The sequence below is a fragment of the Pelophylax lessonae genome, assembly GCF_965119305.1.
Source record: "Pelophylax lessonae genome assembly, chromosome: 11".
NCBI lineage: Eukaryota > Metazoa > Chordata > Amphibia > Anura > Ranidae > Pelophylax > Pelophylax lessonae.
Window position 1 is genome coordinate 12,452,885 of NC_138778.1, and position 19,705 is coordinate 12,472,589.

The 19,705-nt window shown below is 45.8% G+C and overlaps 1 protein-coding gene across 3 annotated transcripts in view; it reads left to right on the forward strand.

Moving 5' to 3' along the window:
• MAP2K4 (mitogen-activated protein kinase kinase 4) overlaps window positions 1-19,705 on the forward strand; it is a 78,938-nt gene that overhangs the window by 24,798 nt on the left and 34,435 nt on the right. For 2 of the 3 annotated variants that reach the window (XM_082272469.1, XM_082272470.1), the window contains 3 exons: window positions 108-201; window positions 8,313-8,426; window positions 17,547-17,721. In XM_082272469.1, coding sequence (XP_082128595.1) covers window positions 108-201; window positions 8,313-8,426; window positions 17,547-17,721 — 383 coding nt within the window. Of the gene's footprint in view, window positions 1-107; window positions 202-5,447; window positions 5,556-8,312; window positions 8,427-12,209; window positions 12,279-17,546; window positions 17,722-19,705 lie in introns of all 3 variants that reach the window. The other variant, XM_082272468.1, reaches the window with a different exon arrangement.

Consider the following 19,705-nt stretch of genomic DNA (forward strand, 5'->3'; position numbering starts at 1 on the left):
GATGCTGATAGTCAATGAATAGGCTACTTGCGGTATTCTTGCATTACATCATTTTGTCTTCCAGCGGTTGTTTCGTGGGTAATTTTTTGTTTCTTTTGTCTTCCTAGGTAAACGGAAAGCACTGAAGTTAAATTTTGCCAATCCGGCCTTCAAAACCACAGCAAAATTCACTCTGAACCCCACCATCCAACCCCCACACCTGTGAGTACTGAGTATTCAGGACTCTACTCCAGCATCTGCCTCTGCTCCGGGGCTCTGCTCCTGACTCTGTCGGTGGCCCCGGGAGCAGCGGCAGAAGCTGACGAGTATAAAACACTTCCTGTGTCTGTGTCACTGAAGTCAGTTGGTTTTCTGCTTTGGGATTGGTGGTGTGTTTTTTTTTGGATGACCACTTACAGGACTCCAGTATAATGGATAAGCGGGAGGTTTACTGATTGTAGAGATGCTGAAATCATTCAATATGACCAGCTACGCTTAATAAGCAATGTCGCCCCTGGGCCCAACCCTAACATTGTGACTGATTACGGAGCAAAGTTGGATTTTTTTTTTTTGCTTGGCTTAGTTATACGGAGTAGGAGAGCCAACACACGGCTCTTGATTCAGATCCTCTTAGACCGGAATCTCAAAAATGTCTAAACCAAGGAACAAGTTTGCTGACCTTCAGACTGTAGAGGGGCCTGAGTGTGGCCAGCAGAAGCAGAAAATAGTCCTGACCTCAGTAAAAGTAAACACTGCCCCATCTTTGGTGTCAGTGGGAGGAATAGTGTCCCATCGTTGGTGTCAGTGGGAGGAATAGTGCCCCATCGTTGGTGTCAGTGGGAGGAATAGTGCCCCATCGTTGGTGTCAGTGGGAGGAATAGTGCCCCATCGTTGGTGTCAGTGGGAGGAATGGTGGCCCATCATTGGTGTCAGTGGGAGGAATAGTGCCCTATCATTGGTGTCAGTGGGAGGAATAGTGCCCCATCGTTTGTGTCAGTGGGAGGAATGGTGGCCCATCGTTGGGTGTCAGTGGGAGGAATATTGCCCTATCATTGGTGTCAGTGGGAGGAATAGTGCCCCATCGTTGGTGTCAGTGGGAGGAATAGTGCCCCATCGTTGGTGTCAGTGGGAGGAATAGTGCCCCATCGTTGGTGTCAGTGGGAGGAATAGTGCCCCATCGTTTGTGTCAGTGGGAGGAATGGTGCCCCATCGTTTGTGTCAGTGGGAGGAATGGTGACCCATCGTTGGAGTCAGTGGGAAGAATAGTGCCCCATCATTGGTGTCAGTGGGAGGAATAATGCCCCATCATTGGTGTCAGTGGGAGGAATAATGCCCCATCATTGGTGTCAGTGGAAGGAATAGTGCCCCATCGTTGGTGTCAGTGGGAGGAATAGTGCTTCATCATTGGTGTCAGTGGGAGGAATAGTGCCCCATTGTTGGTGTCAGTGGGAGGAATAGTGCCCCATCATTGGTGTCAGTGGGAGGAATGGTGGCCCATCGTTGGTGTCAGTGGGAGGAATAGTGCCCCATCATTGGTGTCAGTGGGAGGAATAGTGCCCCATCGTTTGTGTCAGTGGGAGGAATGGTGACCAATCGTTGGAGTCAGTGGGAAGAATAGTGCCCCATCATTGATGTCATTGGGAGGAATAGTGCCCCATCGTTGGTGTCAGTGGAAGGAATAGTGCCCCATCGTTGGTGTCAGTGGGAGGAATAGTGACCCATCATTGGTATTAGGGGGAAGATGGTGTCCCATCGTTTGGCGTCGGGGGGGGGGGGGGTGGGGGGTATGGCAGGAACCAGTGTCCCCCATGGTTTTTGCGCCGGGGGCAGGGAACCAGTGTCCCCCATGGTTTTTGCGCCGGGGGCAGGGAACCAGTGTCCCCCATGGTTTTTGCGTCGGGGGCAGGGAGCCAGTGTCCCCCATGGTTTTTGCGTCGGGGGCAGGGAACCAGTGTCCCCCATGGTTTTTGCGTCGGGGGCAGGGAACCAGTGTCCCCCATGGTTTTTTGCGTCGGGGGCAGGGAACCAGTGTCCCCCCATGGCTTTTTGCGTCGGCCCCAGGGACCAGTGTCCCCCCATGGTTTGGCGCCGGGGACCAGTGTCCCCCCATGGTTTGGCGCCGGGGACCAGTGTCCCATCTCCACTTTCCCTCTCCCCTGACGGGGGGGGGGGGAGAGGGCAGAGCCGCTGGAGATGCGGAGAACAAAGCCATGGGAGATGTCCACAGTCAGATGGGAGCCGGAGCTGATGGAACTCATCATTCAGGGAGGTTTCACGCACCGCTCCTATTTGAACTTCACTATGACCATCCTGGGTTCACACAATAGCGGTGTGTGAAACTGCATGCAATTCGGACAGGAATTGCACCACATTCCCGTTCAAATCGCATGCAATTCTTTGCAGTGCGATGTAAACCCATTCATTTTGTATGAACACAAATTGCACCGCAAAATATCTGTTTCGGGTATCAGGAACCGTTTCACGAGCACAGTGAAAATACTCGGTATCGGCACGTCCCTAGTTGTGCCGCCACTTCTTGATATTTTGGCTACTCCTCAATAACTGTCGGCAACAAGAACTCTCTTCTTCTTTTATCGAAAACCTTTTTTCTTTTTGAAATGTTGCAGATCCACAAAGGGTATTCCAACCTTTTTTTTTCTTTTACTTTTGGGCCCTTGCTTTTATTTCCTTTTTTGGACATTTGCTGTCAATTACCATTTTAATAACTAATGGTGGCCATACACTATACGAAAAATCGGCCGAAATTGAGTCATTTGGACAGTTCGTTCATTTTTCGGGCACAAATCGGTAATCGGTTGTGACGTGTTTTTTTTTTTGCCACAAAACGAAGGACAAGTTTGGAAATTTTTTGCCGAAACAATAAATAAAAGGTTAATGTGTTTCTCGTCCAAACTGTTTGCACTAAGGTATACGTGAAGAAACCGATTAATTTATGTCCATTGAACGATTTATCGGTCATTACTTCATGGCACGATCGTCTGCTCTCATGGCCGAGTAGGGTGTTTAATTCTGGTAATTTCGCCGTCAATTTAAGTGTATGCTTAAATTAGGTGATGTGTTATAGTGAGGCGCTATTACCCTTAGTACATAATATAAAATATTATTAGAAACTGATAAATTGTATATAAAAAGGGACTACAGTGTTATAAAAGTGCTTCCAACGTGTAATAAGTATGTGCAATATGCAATGATTCCCAAAGTGCATAAAGTATATGGATGTATATGCAAGATTAGTATGCAGATATATTACTCATACATTCAAATAAAACGTTTACAGTGCTGAAAAAATGTGGATAAAATTAGTTATGTTTTAGACCATGGGCGTCCAACCTTTTGGCTTCTCTGGGCCACATTGAGTGTAGAGAAATTTTCTTGGGCCGCATATAAAATATATACTATAGTTAAAGCGAAGTTCCGGCAACAAAATCGTCATAGTCGATTTTGGGCCATCCGCTTGCTTTGGTCACCTGAAAAAGAAATGAATAGTTACGATTTTTTTTGTTTACTTACCTTGTTATTGAAGAAATTATACTCACCTTTCTTCCACTTCCTCCCTCTGCAGCCCGCGGCCCGCGCCGTCACTTCCTCTTTGCATTGATTCCTGGGAGCTGAACGTCATCGCTCCCAGGAATCAATGCCCCTGCACCGGCCCCGCTCGTCACTTCCGGTGCGGGCGCCTCATTCCCTGCTAAACAGCTTCTGGGCATGCCCAGAAGCTGTGGAGGGATGACGCGCCCGCACCGGAAGTGACGAGCAGGGCCGGTGCAGGGGCATTGATTCCTGGGAGCGATGACGTTCAGCTCCCAGGAATCAATGCAAAGAGGAAGTGACGAGTGGGGCCGGTGCAGGCGCATTCTGGGAGAAGAGGACGCAGAAGAGGACGCGCTGGCTTCAGCTGCCCACATCCAAGATGGCAGCGCTGGAGAAGAAATTTTCAAGGTAAGTATTTCTTCTAAAAGGTAAGTGCCACCCGGGACAGTTCAGAGGCTATCCATTGTGGAATGTACTAGCCCTGACTGTCCCGGGGGTATTTTTATCTAAATTTCACCCCCCGAGGCCGGAACTCTGCTTTTAAACTATATAAGTAATAAAACGCTGCTGCGCCCTTCCCTCGCTGCCGCACCCTCCCCCAAGCACTAATTTAACACAACTAGTGGATGATCCCCCCCCCCCCTCCGCCTACAGTTAGTTGGAAGCCGCCGTGGCCGTGCCCCTGACTCGACTTCCTTCCTCCCCAGCAAAAAAACAAAAAATTGTCAGGGGGCAGTGGGCCGCAGGTTGGACATGCCTGTTTTAGGCAGCTTACACACGATACTCCTGTTAGAGCATCTACGTTTTCTGGCGTAATTGTAATGCGCGCATTTTTTATTGCGCGTAAATTCTAGCGTTCTTGATATTCAATTGGCATTTTGGGTCATTTGCGCGTAACAGGCGTAAATTACTGACCAAAAATGCAGATCTTTTCTATTTTGTTCTTACTGAAGAAAACGCGGCGCTCATTTACGCGGCTGTGTGCATAGGCACATTAAGAATGAATGGGCTCTATTTTAGCTCAGAAAAAAAAAAAGCTGTACTGAGCATTTTTAAGCTGCAGTGTGCAAGGGGCCTTAGACACTTTGCAGTTTGTAAGTGCAATGTGGAATAAATTCCAAGGTGCTCAAAGTATATATTTGTGCGTTCTAAATTAATTGCCCAATATATCAGAAAATAAAATAAAAAAAAATTTTAGCCACATTTTTTCAGCACTGTAAACCTTTTATTTGAATATATGAGTAATATATCTGGATACTAATCTTGCATATACATCCATATACTTTATGCACTTTGGGAATCATTGCTTATTGCACATACTTATTGCACGTTGGAAGCACGTTTGCACTTTTTTTATAATACTGTAGTCCCTTTTTATATCCCGCATGGAAGAAAAATCTATTTAAAAAAAAAAAAAAAAAGAGTTTTTTTAAATTTTATTTTTCAAAAATATATTGGAAATATATTTGAAATGCTACAATTTTTGCCATATTCAATATATTTCTAAAATTTATATCTAGGGACATTTTTTTAGAATTTTAGAAATATATTGAATATGGCAAAAATTGTAGCATTTCAAATATATTTCCAATATATTTTGGAAAAATTAAATTAAAAAAAATGTGTTTTTTTTTTTTTTTTTTTAATATATTTTTCTTCCATATGGGATACAATTGTATCTATTGTATGGTTTCTAATAATAATTTATATTATGTACTAAGCAGGGTAATAGCGCCTCACTATAACACATCTTACGGCCGAGTGTTTGTATTTCTAAAATGATTTTGAACGTTTTTTTTTGTATAGTGTATGGCCAGCATAACTGTATTGTTCATAAGATCTAAACCGTATAATAACAGATTGTTGTCAGGCAACCCATTTCTCACCATCCTTGGCTAATAATTTTTCTTTGCTAGGAACGTACCCCTGAGCAGCAGTAAATCTTTAAGTGGTCACCAGATGGGCCTCCACATTTTCGGCACACTGCCGAAAAATAGAGAGCAACTGAGCATGTGCATAGCAGGGTGAGACGGTGTATTACTGGATTTTTAAACAGTATAGGGAATTATTTTTAATGTTTTTTACATAGCCATTCCTGCCAAAATGGGGCCGGCCTGAAGGACTTCATTTTCTGACTAAAGTTCCACTTTAATTAAGCAAGAGCTATTACACTAAACTGCTGAGAAATTTCAGTAGTGAGAAGCAAATCCTCAGAATGGCAGTGAGCATGCTTTGTACCAGCATTGGGTCCAATCACACACCCGCACACTGTGGGATAATGTCGTAATTGTGCTTTTTTAAGTCCAATACTCCTGATGGCACCAAACTGCTTTTGCTTTTCTTGCAGCAGTTTAACTATTTGGAGAAAAAAATTGAGTCTGCATTAAATCTAAAGTTTACAGATCTATATAAATACTTTTAATGCAGTACTCTGATTGTAACATTGAACCTGCGTATTATCAGGTTATCTGTTCCCCGCAGTTCTGGTTTCCAATTGTTCACTTTTTTTTTTTTTAAAGTGGAACTAAATCTCTCCCTTTACAGCCAAAGAAGATGCCATCATGGAGCAGTGGCGGCTGGTGCTCCATGGGCCGGGGTCGGCAGACGGACCTATGGGGGCACCCAAGCCAAGCTTGTCCATTCAGACACGGAGCTGCAGTTTGGCCCCGCCCCTTTCTCTCCTGATTGGCTAACTGACTTTGACGGCCTCTCAGCCAATCAGAAGGGAGAGTCCCGGACAGCTGAGGGGCTTGTAGACGTCGCTGGATACAGATGGGGCTCGGGTTAAGATTAGGGGTTCTTAGGAGGCTGCTGTTCACCGAAGCCTTTTTATTTTCCTGCATAGAATGCATGAAGAAAAAAAACCTTCGGACTTTACAACTCCTTTATTTCAATCCCCGTGAATCTGTCAAGGCAGATGTGAGTTTTCCATGAATAAGATGAGAGATGTGAAGTTGAGAAACCCCCCGTTCTTGTTCCCTAATTTCATCCATTGAAGGAACCACCATTCTTGTTACCTAATCCCATCTATTGAAGGAACCCATGTTCTTGTTGCCTAATCCCATTCATTGAAGGAACCCCTATTCTAGTTCTGAATTCCATCTGTTGAGGAACCTCCTATTCTAGTTACCTAATCCCATCTGTTAAAGGAACCAAAGTTCTGGTTGCCTAATCCCATCCATTGAAGAATCCCAGTTCTAGCTACCTAATCCCATCTGTTGAGGAACCCATGTTCTTGTTGCCTAATCCCATCTGTTGAGGAACCTCCGTTCTAGCTACTGAATCCCATCTATTGGAGGAACCCACATTCTAGTTGCCTAAACTCATCTATTAAAGGAACCAATGTTCTAGTTGCCTAATCCCATTCACTAAAGGAATCCCCTTTCTAGTTACCTTATCCAATCTGTTGAGGAACCCATGTTCTAGTTGCCTAATCCCATCCATTGAAGGAAACTGCATTCTAGTTACCTAATCCCATCTGTTAAGGAATGCCTAATTCTAGTTGGCTAATCCAGTCTGTTGAGGAACCCTTGTTCTAGTGTACCTAATCCCATCTGTTGAGGAACCCAAGTTCTAGTTGCCTAATCCCATCTATTGAAGGAACCCCCATCTATTGAAGGAACCCCCATGCTATCTCTTGAGGAACCTCGTTCTAGTGTACCTAATCACATCTGTTGAGGAACCCAGGTTCTAGCTACCTAATCCCATTAATTGGAGGAACCCATGTTTGTTGCCTAATCCCATCCATGGAAGGAAACTGCATTCTAGTTACCCAATCCCATCTGTTGAGGAACCCCCTGTTCCAGGGGTGGACTGACAACTCATGGGGCCCCCGGGCAATCAGAGATCATGGGGCCCCCTGTGTCCACACTCAATCCACACAAAGCCCCACCTACAAATTGCAGCTCAGCCACATAGAGTGGGCATTTTAATATCTACCACAGCATAGCCTGCATGGAAGTTCCTGGCTTCTTTCTGTAGTGTGTAGCCTCTCATGGGGCCCCCTACTGACCCTGGGCCCTCGGGCAGTGCCCTAATCCCCGAATGGTCAGTCCACCCCTGCCCTGTTCTAGTTGCCTAATCCCATTCGTTGTAGAAACCCCGTGTTCTAAATTGCCTAATCCCGTCCTTGGTGTCGCTCTACTGATCAAGGAAATCCAACAGGGCGGTTGTACAGAAGTTGATCAGAAGATCAATTAGCCCAGTTGGCTATAGCCGGCAGCTTTGATAAGTGTATTCTAATGGCAGGCAAATCTTACTACTGTCAGAATACAGTAACACGGGGGGAGGATTCCTCCATCCACCTTGAATGTGTGGATAGGGGAATCCATTCAGGGTGGTTAGTTTTTTCCCAGCCTGCTGGTTAAATGAAAAAGTGACCCTTCTATGGGCAGCGTAAAGGTATGAGGAGCTCCATGAAATCTTGCTGTAGGGAATTAAACTCCTATTTATGTAAATTTTGCACAATTGTAGTATTTACAGGTTAGCAGGTTGGTGAGGTCAACACATGCACTGGCCCATTACAATGCTGGTATAAAATCTGCCTTTTTTTTTTTTTTAACAATTTTAGTGATGGTGAATTTCCCTGCATGTTGCATTTTAATTTCATCCTCCTTTTAAAAATGTCTTGTGCCATCCACTCCCCGAAATTAGTGAATTCTTGGTAAATATGTAAATAACGTTTTTAAATACGCATGCCCCGTTTTTTTTTTTTTTTTTCATTAAATATGTCGTCACCCATAAACCGACCCCTTCCTTTGTGTCTCCTCTTGCCTACGAAGGATGCAGAAACCGGCTGCCGTTCGGAACCCCGAGACTACCTACCAAAAACAGGAAGTGCGGTTTGCTGGCGGGAGGTCGTACAGCTCCAGCGAGCAGGCCACAAAAAGCAGACTGTAAGTTTTCATTGTCCTTCTATGATGGCTGACCTGTCAAAGTGCACCTGTCCTCCCCCACCCCTCACAGGAATACAGCCTAACATTTCATTGCCAAATATTGAATTTCTTACTCTTGACTCCGGCTACCAGGAAACCAGACAAAGCTGTATTTTGTTGGATGGAAACGACAATTGATATATTCAATTCAATAAAGAGATTATTCTCCCGCTCTACAAAACTCTGGTCCGGCCACATCTGGAGTATGCTGTCCAGTTCTGGGCACCGGTCCTCAGGAAGGATGTGCTGGAACTGGAGAGAGTCCAGAGAAGAGCAACAAAAATAATTAGGGGAATGGAGGACATCAGCTATGAGGAAAGACTACAAGCGCTGAACTTATTCTCTCTGCAGAAGAGACGATTGAGGGGGGATATGATATCAATGTACAAATACTGTACTGGTTACCCTAGCATAAGGAACAAACTATTCAGAGAAAGGCGATACAATAAGACACGTGGCCACTCACTAAAACTAGAGGAAAGGCGGTTTAACCTTAAAATGCGTAAGGGGTTCTTCACTGTAAGAGCGGTAAGGATGTGGAATTCTCTTCCACAAGCAGTGGTATCAGCAGGGAGCATCGATAGTTTCAAAAAACTATTAGATGGGCACCTTAGAGACCACAACATACAGGGGTATACAATGTACAACATAGAGGGGTATACAATGTACAACATAGAGGGGTATACAATGTACAACATGCAGGGGTATACAATGTACAACATGCAGGGGTATACAATGTACAACATGCAGGGGTATACAATGTACAACATGCAGGGGTATACAATGTACAACATGCAGGGATATACAATGTACAACATGCAGGGGTATACAATGTACAACATGCAGGGGTATACAATGTACAACATGCAGGGGTATACAATGTACAACATGCAGGGGTATACAATGTACAACATGCAGGGGTATACAATGTACAACATGCAGGGGTATACAATGTACAACATGCAGGGGTATACAATGTACAACATAGAGGGGTATACAATGTACGGTTAAAAGCAAACACACACACACACACACATCATAGGTTGAACTGGATGGTCTTTTTTCAACCTCACTAACTATGTAAAAAGCCCTTTCTTTTGGTTTTTATACATTTGTTGCCTACTATTTCTAGGCTTAATCATGAATAGTTGCCCCTGCATGTACAATATCCCTTCAACTGACCTAGATTATTGTGAACAGTCGAATGACTGGGCTAGATTTATTTTTCATTGTAGTCTTCAAAAACTCAGAAGCTCTTGAGTACACCCTTAACTAAATAATGAGCTGTATACCAACCCTTTTTACTTTAAAACAGGCATGTCCAACCTGCGGCCGGGGGGCCGCATGCGCCCCGGAACCACAGGCAATGCGGCCCACTACCACCTGACTATTATTATTATTTTTGCTGGGGAGGAAGGAAGTCGGGTCGGGGGCACGGCCACAGCGGCTTCCAACTATTGGTAGGCAGAGGCTGCCTCGGAGGGGAGGGGAGCATGTGCAGTGTGCAGTGGTCATGGTGGTTAGTGTTCCTTTTAATATCTCTCAGAAGAAGTAGACCTCTGTATACTGATTCCATTTCATTTGATCATCCTCTAGTTGTATTAAATTAGTGCGGGGGGGCGCGGCGGCGCGGGAAGGACGCAGCAGTGTTTTATTACTTATATACCTTAACTATAGTATATATTTTATATGCGGCCCGAGAAAATTTCTCTACACTCAATGTGGCCCAGAGAAGCCAAAATTTTGGACACCCATGCTTTAAAGCTTTACTGGATAGCCAAAGGTTTGGAGACCTCTGACTATCGAACCTGTATGAACATGTTGGGCATCCAAAACCATAAAAATGGAGTTACCCTTTCTACCCTTTGCAGCTAGAACATCCCCCACTTTTCTGTTAAGGCGTCCCAAAAGATTTTGGAGGAGGTCTGTAGGAATTTGTACCCATTTGTCAGGTCAGGAACTTATGTTGAATGAGAAGACTTGGCTCATTCCAGTTTATCCCAAATAAGTTCAGTAGGGTTGAGGTTAGAGCTGTGTGCAAACCACTAGAGTTCCTCCACACCAAACTGGTCAAACCATGTCTTTCATGGGCAACAAATACCCCCCCCTCCCTCCCTCATAAAGGATATATGACTGTGCTCCTTTAATGTGCAATATGAAGTACATATGACAAATAGTCCCATACAGTTGGTCTTGTGAAGTAACAACAAAAGCCGTCCCATGGTCCTTCTCCGCACCCACCAGAACTTGTTACATAGTTACATAGTAGGTGAGGTTGAATAAAGACAATAGTCCATCCAGTTCAACCTGTGTAGGTGTGTGTGGCCGTAATGATCTTGCATACCCCTGAATGTTCTGATCCTTGAGATGTAAGTCTAATGGGCCATACACACTATAAGATTTTCTGAAGACTTTTTTTTTCCTTTAGACTTAACAAAACCATATAATATGAGGTCAAACCTAAACCCTTTCAAATTGTATGCAATCTGGCAGGCCCTTGCACTACATAGAAAAGGTAAATCTAAAGGAAATCTAACCACAAAAGTTGGATAGTGTGTATCCAGCTTAAGAGTCTTTTGAAAGCCACCATACTTCCCGCAGAAACCACCTCTTGTGGTAGAGAATTCCACAATCTTGTAGCTCGAACAGTAAAGAACCCCCCTCGTTGCCTGAGGTTAAAACGCTTCTCCTCTAATCGCATTGAATGCCCTCGAGTCCTCATGCAATCCCATTCGACTGAATAGCTTTTTTTCTATGCTGAGATCACCATTGAGATATTTTATAAATTGCTATCATGTCCCCTCGCAGGCGTCTCTTCTCCAGGGAGAATAAATCGAGCGATTGCAGACGCTCTTCAGAATTAAGGTCCTCCAATCCCCTAATCAGTTTAGTTGCCCTTCTCTGGACTCTCTCCAGCTCCAACACATCCCTCTTGAGGACCGGCGACCAGAACTGGACAGAATACTCCAGATGTGGTCAAACTAGAGTTTTATAAAGTGGAAGGATTATAGTTTTAGCTCTGGAATACATCCCTTTCTTTATGCATGCCAATATTCTGCCGGCTTTGGCAGCTGCCGCTTGACATTGCATGCTATTGCCTAATCTATCATCTACCAAGACTCCCAGATCTTTCTCCATTTTTGATTTCCCCCCAAGGGTTCCCCCCCCCCCCCTAACGTGTATTGTGCGTTTATGTTTTTAGTCCCCAAGTGCAAAACCTTACACTTCTCCACATTAAACCTCATTTGCCATGTCGTTGCCCACTCCGTTATTTTGTCCAGGTCATGTTGTTGACCTCTTGGTTACAAGAAGTCAAAAAACACTTTATTCAATGGTTACCCTCTTCTCCTTGAGTGGGATATAGTCTTCAAACTCTTTCCATGCACTTGGAGACCATGTCCTACTCAATGAGAATAGGCTGACCATTGCGTAAAGCGCATTTTGACCAGAGGTCAACAAGTTCTGGTGAGTGTGGTGTGCACTGTGGGTGCGGAAGAGGACCACATCCCTGCTTTTGTTGTCACTTCACAAGACCAAATGTTTTAAACTATTTTGTTATTGTATGCACTTTTTGATTGCATGCTAAAGTTAAAGAAGCGTGGTCCTATATCCCTTTAGGGGTATTTGTTGTACATATTTTAAACTGGCTGTCGGCTGCTGTTTTGACTTTTTTATTATTGTACAGAACTTTTTTTATTGTTTGCTTGTGTGGGTGTAAAGGTGGTAGTGTTCATGTTTTTATAGAGCTGGCTTTGTGCACGGGTACAGTCAGGATGGAGCGGAAAATGACCGTCAAAAAGCAATTACCACAAGGTTAGCTGAGCACAATTGTCTAAAATGTCTTTGTATGTAGTAGTATTACATTATTCATCACTGATACCACCTGAGCCCTCTCATCGTGTACTAATGTTGAATGTGAAGACCTGGCTCATTCCAATTCATCCCAAGGGTCTTCCTCAGGGTTGTGTGAAGGCCACTCCAAACCGGTCACACCATGTCTTTATTGAACTGGCTTTGTACACAGGGGTACAGTCATGGTGGAACAGAAAAGGATCTTCACTGAGCTGTTTCCCATAAGGTTGGCAGAGCACAATTGTCTAAAATGTCTTTTGTATGCTGTAATACATGGGTTTCTCAACCAGGGTTCCTCCAGAGGTTGCTAAGGATTCCTTGAGCAATTTTTGCCTCTCCTATATAAGAAGTTCCCACTGACACCATTGATCTTTTTAACTATTTGTAAGAGGGTATTCTTCCCAATGAGCACTTGTAAGGCACATTCTTCTTAATGACCATCACACTAATGTATCATGAGTTGTAGATATACCGTATATACTCGAGTATAAGCTGAGTTTTTCAGCATGTTTTTTCATGCTGAAAGTGCCCCCCTCGGCTTATACTCGAGTCACTGGCTTCACTGTGTTTTTAAAAATGGCGCCGATGTGTCACTGCGCATGTGCGGCATGCCCGGGAATAGCTGAACGTGTTCGGGTTTTCCCGAGCATCGGCGGCGCATTTGCGGTGACGTAGTATTGGCGCCGGGCGGCACGATTTTTAAATCGAAAGCGGCTCACAGACAGGTAAGTGAGACTCCTCCGCAGCCCCTGCATTTCCTCATGCAGTGCTGCGGGCATGGTACAGGACATGCTCCTGTACCATGCCCGCAGCACTGCATCTCCTGTGCCATGCCTGTGCCATGACCTGTGCCATGCCCTGTGCCATGCCCTGTGCCATGCCCTGTGCCTGTACCATGACCTGTGCCATGGCCTGTGCCATGACCTGTGCCATGCCTGTACCATGACCTGTGCCATGCCTGTACCATGACCTGTACCATGACCTGTACCATGACCTGTACCATGACCTGTACCATGACCTGTACCATGACCTGTACCATGACCTGTACCATGACCTGTACCATGACCTGTACCATCTCCTGTACCATGACCTGTACCATCTCCTGTACCATGACCTGTACCATCTCCTGTACCATGACCTGTACCATGCCCTGTACCATGACCTGTACCATGCCCTGTACCATGACCTGCGCCATCTCCTGTACTATGCCCGCAGCCCCTGTTTTGTGTCTTGTGGTGGTCCAGTTGGGTCCAGTAGCTGCTGCATTTCCCACCCTAGGCTTATACTCGAGTCAATAAGTTTTCCCACTTTTTTGTGGTAAAATTAGGGGTCTCGGTTTATATACGGGTCGGCTTATACTCGAGTATATACGGTAGTCCTTTTTAGCAGATGTTTCCTGAGATAGGAAAGATTTCAAGGCTCCCTCTATGTTGAGAGAGGCTGCAGTAGAAGAACCTTACCCATCACAGATACCCCCTGAACCCAGTCATTTGGAAAGGGGACATCACCTATTTTTTGGCCATGTAATTCTTTCTTTTCTTTCTTTCTTTCTTTTTCCTTCCTTCCTTCCTTCCTTCCTTCCTTCCTTCCTTCCTTCCTTCCTTCCTTCCTTCCTTCCTTCCTTCCTTCCTTCCTTCCTTCCTTCCTTCCTTCCTTCCTCTTCACTAATGTCTGCTTTGTTTCCGGAAATACTTTTTCACCAGCTATCGCCTAGTCTTGTGCGATGCGGATTACAGCTTTTGTTTGTGTGGAAAGCTGCAATAAATTTGATCAGCTCAGATTTACTACACGGGACTCAGCAGGGCCCGGAATTACATTAGGGGAATGTTATTCATTGCCTCTTGGATCGTTTATCACGAACTGCAAAGACACTCTGGGGAATATTAGCAACTAATGACTGCCGATTGGTTAAAAGGAATTTACCCAATTAGCCGTTTAACCATTTTAGAATCAGATTTGCGTAAACAAAGTAGAATCGAAGGGCAGAATTAACCCAGCAGTTGATAAAATTCAAGAAATGCTGAAAAAGTATCCCATTATCACCAATCAATTTGATGCAGTGGAAGGTAAAAACCCAATCGGACTGCTGCTAATTTATAACCCAAGTTGGGAAAACCATTTTCCTTTTGGGCCCCCATTGGTGCAATTTTTAAATAAAATCCTAGATTGGATGGCATTTCTCATAAGATACAAGTCCCTATCCTCCTATAATATTGGCTGTCATCACATTCTTTAATGAATAAAACTAATAATAATGAAGAACCCCTGTCTATGATATTGGGTCAAGATGGTGGGCACTTAGACCAATTTTTTCACAGGACAAAGAATCCAAGATGAGACCTAATATACACAGGCTAGGCCTTGTCGTATATTTTGGTCAAGAAGTGAGCCTAGCTACCAGCCTGCTAGGCTAAATGTGTAATTCTCTACAGTGATGGTGATAAAGGGTCCAAAGTCTTGTGGATGAAACTGGGGGGGGGGTTGTATGGAAAGAGAGAGGTTTGCGGAGGAAGGGAGTTTTGGGCTGTTGCAATGGAAAATGGAAGGATATGAAGGGAGTAGAGGGATATCGAACCATATGGGAGGATATGAAGGGAGTAGAGGGATGTTGAACCATATGGGAGGATATGATGGGAGTAGAGGGATGTCTAACCATATGGGAGGATATGAAGGGAGTAGAGGGATGTCTAACCATATGGGAGGATATGAAGGGAGTAGAGGGATGTCTAACCATATGGGAGGATATGAAGGGAGTACAGGGATGTCTAACCATATGGGAGGATATGAAGGGAGTAGAGGGATGTCGAACCATATGGGAGGATATGAAGGAGTAGAGGGATGTCGAACCATATGGGAGGATATGAAGGGAGTAGAGGGATGTCGAACCATATGGCAGGATATGAAGGGAGTAGAGGGATGTCGAACCATATGGCAGGATATGGAGTAGAGGGATGTCTGACCATATGGGAGGATATGAAGGGAGTAGAGGGATGTCAAACCATATGGGAGGATATGAAGGGAGTAGAGGGATGTCGAACCATATGGGAGGATATGAAGGGAGTAGAGGGATGTCGAACCATATGGGAGGATATGAAGGAGTAGAGGGATGTCTAAGGATATGAAGGGAGTAGAGGGATGTCTAACCATATGGGAGGATATGAAGGGAGTAGAGGGATATCGAACCATATGGGAGGATATGAAGGGAGTAGAGGGATGTCGAACCATATGGGAGGATATGAAGGGAGTAGAGGGATGTCGATCCATATGGGAGGATATGAAGGGAGTAGAGGGATGTCGAACCATATGGGAGGATATGAAGGGAGTAGAGGGATGTCGAACCATATGGCAGGATATGAAGGGAGTAGAGGGATGTCGAACCATATGGGAGGATATGAAGGGAGTAGAGGGATGTCGAACCAAAGAGGGCCTTCATCACTGTAAAGGAACCGCAATAGACTGGGCAAGGAATCAGACCGTTCTTTACATTGACCTTTGATTTGCTTTGACTGAATTGGGTGTCGATGTCTGTAGAACAGACTTTGACAGTGGGAAAAAAAATGTTATGGTCTGTTCATGCGGCCATTCTATTCAGTGTAAAGTGGCAGTTTTTGGCTGTGACTCTTAAAGTGGTAGTAAACTCACTTTTTTAAATTGAAGTTAAAGCTTATAATAAGGCAGTGAATAATCTCCTAAACTTGCACGGTTTAAATAATATTCACACTGCATGCAGCCGTTGACATCACTGGCACGTGCGCTCTGAAGATCCGGCGTTCCGTGGCGGACATTCAGAGCTCGTGCAGTAAACCAGGGCTCCTGCTTGCATCCGCAGGAGTGATATCATTGCGGCTCTGGCCACTCATGTAACACAGACTCCAAACTATTCTGGATGTCTAGTATAGGAAATCATCTAATTAAGAACCCCTTCTAGCTGCAGAAATGTAGAGGGAATTGTGCACAGGTTACATTTGGTGCTTTAGAACAGTGGCTGCCAACCTTTCAGACCTCATACACCACTAAACTCACAATTTTAAATCCCTCGGACCATGAACATGAATTTGACATGCCTTATACACACAATGCTCCGGCTCTTTGCCACCCTCCCTCTGGATCACACTGCTGCCTTTTACACACACACAAGGCTACTGCTCTCTGCTCCCCTCTCCCTGGAGCACACTGCTGCCTTATACACACAATGCTCTGGCTCTCTGCTCCCCTCTCCCTGGAGCACACTGCTGCCTTATGCACACAATGCTCTGGCTCTCTGCTCCCCTCCCACTGGATTACACTGCTGCCTTATACACACAATGCTCTGGCTCTCTGCTCCCCTCCCACTGGATTACACTGCTGCCTTATACACACAATGCTCTGGCTCTCTGCTCCCCTCTCCCTGGAGCACACTGCTCCCTTATACACACAATGCTCTGGCTCTCTGCCCCCCCCCTCCCCCTGGATTACACAATGCTCTGGCTCTCTGCCCCCCTCCCCCTGGATCACACTGCTACCTTTATACACACAATGCTCTGGCTCTCTGCCCCCCTCCCCCTCGATTACACTGCTGCCTTATACACACACAATGCTCTGGCTCTCTTCCCTCCTCCCCCTGGATCACACTGCTGCCTCTACACACAATGCACTGGCTCTCTGCTCCCCTCTCCCTGGAGCACACTGCTGCCTTATACACACAATGCTCCGAATCTGCCCCCACCCCCCAGGTTCACACTGCTACCTTTTATACACACAATGCTCTGGCCCCCTACCCCCCTCCCCCTGGATCACACTGCTGCCTTATATACACACAGTGCTCCTGCCCTCTGCCCCACACACTCTGCTCTCTTACACAAACTCCTCATTGGAGCTCACCTCCTTATCCAGTCATGTGCTCAAGCTCCGTGCTCCCTCCCACAGTCTGTGATCCACTCTGCCATTGGAATTCCCTTCCTTCTCCTGTTGTCTTCACCACTCCTGGCACCTCCCTCTGATTTCACAGGAGCCAGGACTACAGAGGAGGCATCACGCATTGAGAATCACACTGGAAACAACATTTGGCGGTATACATCCGCTGCAATGTGGATTTGCAGCGGGACCACCAAATCGTTCACGTGGACCATCAGTGGCCTACAGACCACTAGTTGGCGACTACTGCTCTAGAAAGCTTGGTCTTTTTTATGCTTTTGTTTAGTTCGGAGTTCTGTTTTTGTTTTTTGTTTAACTCTGCTCCCCTTTATACAGAGAGCGCTTACGAACACACAGTATCGAGTCTTCTGGAAAGTTAAAGCTTTCCCCAGAGCAGCACTGGGACTTCACGGCAGAGGACCTGAAGGACCTTGGCGAGATTGGGAGAGGAGCGTATGGATCTGTTAATAAAATGATTCACAATCCGAGCGGACAGATAATGGCTGTCAAGGTGAGCCGCACTTCCTACAGGACAGTTTTTTTAACATTTAAAAAAAAAAAACTTTGAAATATCCCCGGTGTGAGATTCCCATCATTACTTGAAATGACAGAGCGGTAACACATGCTAGGGTCTTCAGCTTGAACCAGGGGTATCGAACTCCACTTCATCGCGGGCCGCTTCAGCATTATGGTTACCCTCAAAGGGCCAGTTGTATCTGTAAGACTAGTTTCCCCCCCTCCCAATCCTTACATCAGATGTCAAGAGCCCCCCAACCATCAAGAGTAAGGAGTACCCCCCCCCCCCCACCACCTTCTAGGGATCGAACGATCTATCGAGGGCCGATATGCACTTTCCCCCATATATCGGAATCTGCCCCGGAGGTTACAGATATTGCTGATATTTCGGGAAAGTGCTTGTACCGGAGTGATGTCTGCAGCTAGAGACATCACCCCGGTACCGGCGTCCATAGACGGTCGGCTGTCTTGTAATGACAACCGATGCAGCTGAGAAGCAGTGGGGGGGGATGCCGTGGGGGGGGGGGATGCCCCCCCCCCCTCCCGCTGCCTTCCCGGGCAACCGAAGACCCGCTCAAAGCTGCATTTGGCTCCGATTGGGTATCCATGTAAAAACCCGGAAATTATGTCATGACTTCACTTCCGGGTGCTGACGCCAGATTTAAAAAAAGTGCAGAGGAGGGGTTTGGGGTCTTTTAGACCCCCCCCCCCAGATCTCTCCACAAGAGTACCTGTCAAGTTAAAAAAAAAAAACCTTTTTAAAAGTACGAAAATATCGGCCGATAACGATACACGATGACCAAAATATCGGTATTGGCAATGAAAAAACTATATCAGTTGATCACTACCACCTTTCCTTACATTACACCCAATTTCCCTGTGCTGCCTCTGGGAAGAAACTGGGGGTGGAGCTGGGAATCAAAGTGCAGGGTCTGGAGGAGGGATGGAGTCTGCTAAATGCTTGAGACCAGGGGAGGCATAGACGAGCGGATGCTGCGACTGCACAAAGAGGTTCTGGCTCTGTAGAAGGAGTTCTGTCCCTCTCTCTGCTCCTGAGACAAGGCAGAGATGATGGGGGTGCCGCAGCTGCAGGCTAGATGCAAGGACTACATGAAATTGCCTGGAGAGCCAGATGGAACAGCCTGGGGGGGGGGGGGGGGGGGGGCTAGACTCGGCCCACAGGCCTTGTGTTTAAAACCTGTGGCTTAGACGTAGTTTTTCAGGCTCTGAGGCAAGAGTATAAAAAAATTTAAAATGAGCCTCGCCTTTTGGGATTAAATTGGTGTATTGGGGAAGGGGTGGGACACTGACCAAAAAAAAATTGGCTACTCAAAAAAAAAAAAAAAATTTCCTTGACTTTGATGGTTTTTAAAGGAAACCCATCAGGTTTAAAAAAAAAAAAAAAAAAATGCTGATGAAAACTCCCTGCAAAGATTAAAGCCGTTGTATACTCATTAAAAAAACAAACCCTGCAGGACAAAGGCATAATGAGCTTTTATGCATCGCATACGAAGTCCTTATGAAATACTTACCTTAGAATGAAGCCCCGGCATGGTCATCTGAACAACGCTGTGGGAGCTGACATGCTCCCTCGGCATCTCTTCCTGGTTCGGCGGCTCTGGCGCAGTGAGTGGCCGAAGCCGCGATGACGGCAAGATCCAGCAAGGAGCTCTGAAGGTCCGCTGGACCTCCAGAGCGCATGCGCCGCAGACGTCGGCGGCTGCATGCAGGTTGGATATCTCCTAAACCGTGCAGGTTTAGGAGATATTAATTTTACCTACAGGTAAGCCTTATTATAGACTTTTATCTGTAGGTAAAAGTCATATAGCGGAGCATACTACCGCTTTAAAGAGGTATTTAACCTCCTTCTCTGGAGGTCCATGTCTCCTACCCCTCCTCTGCTGCAACCTGTACCTCCTCCGCATTCAAAACCAGGACTGTCTGTCCCCTGCGCTGTTCCTTCCTTCAACCCCCCCTAA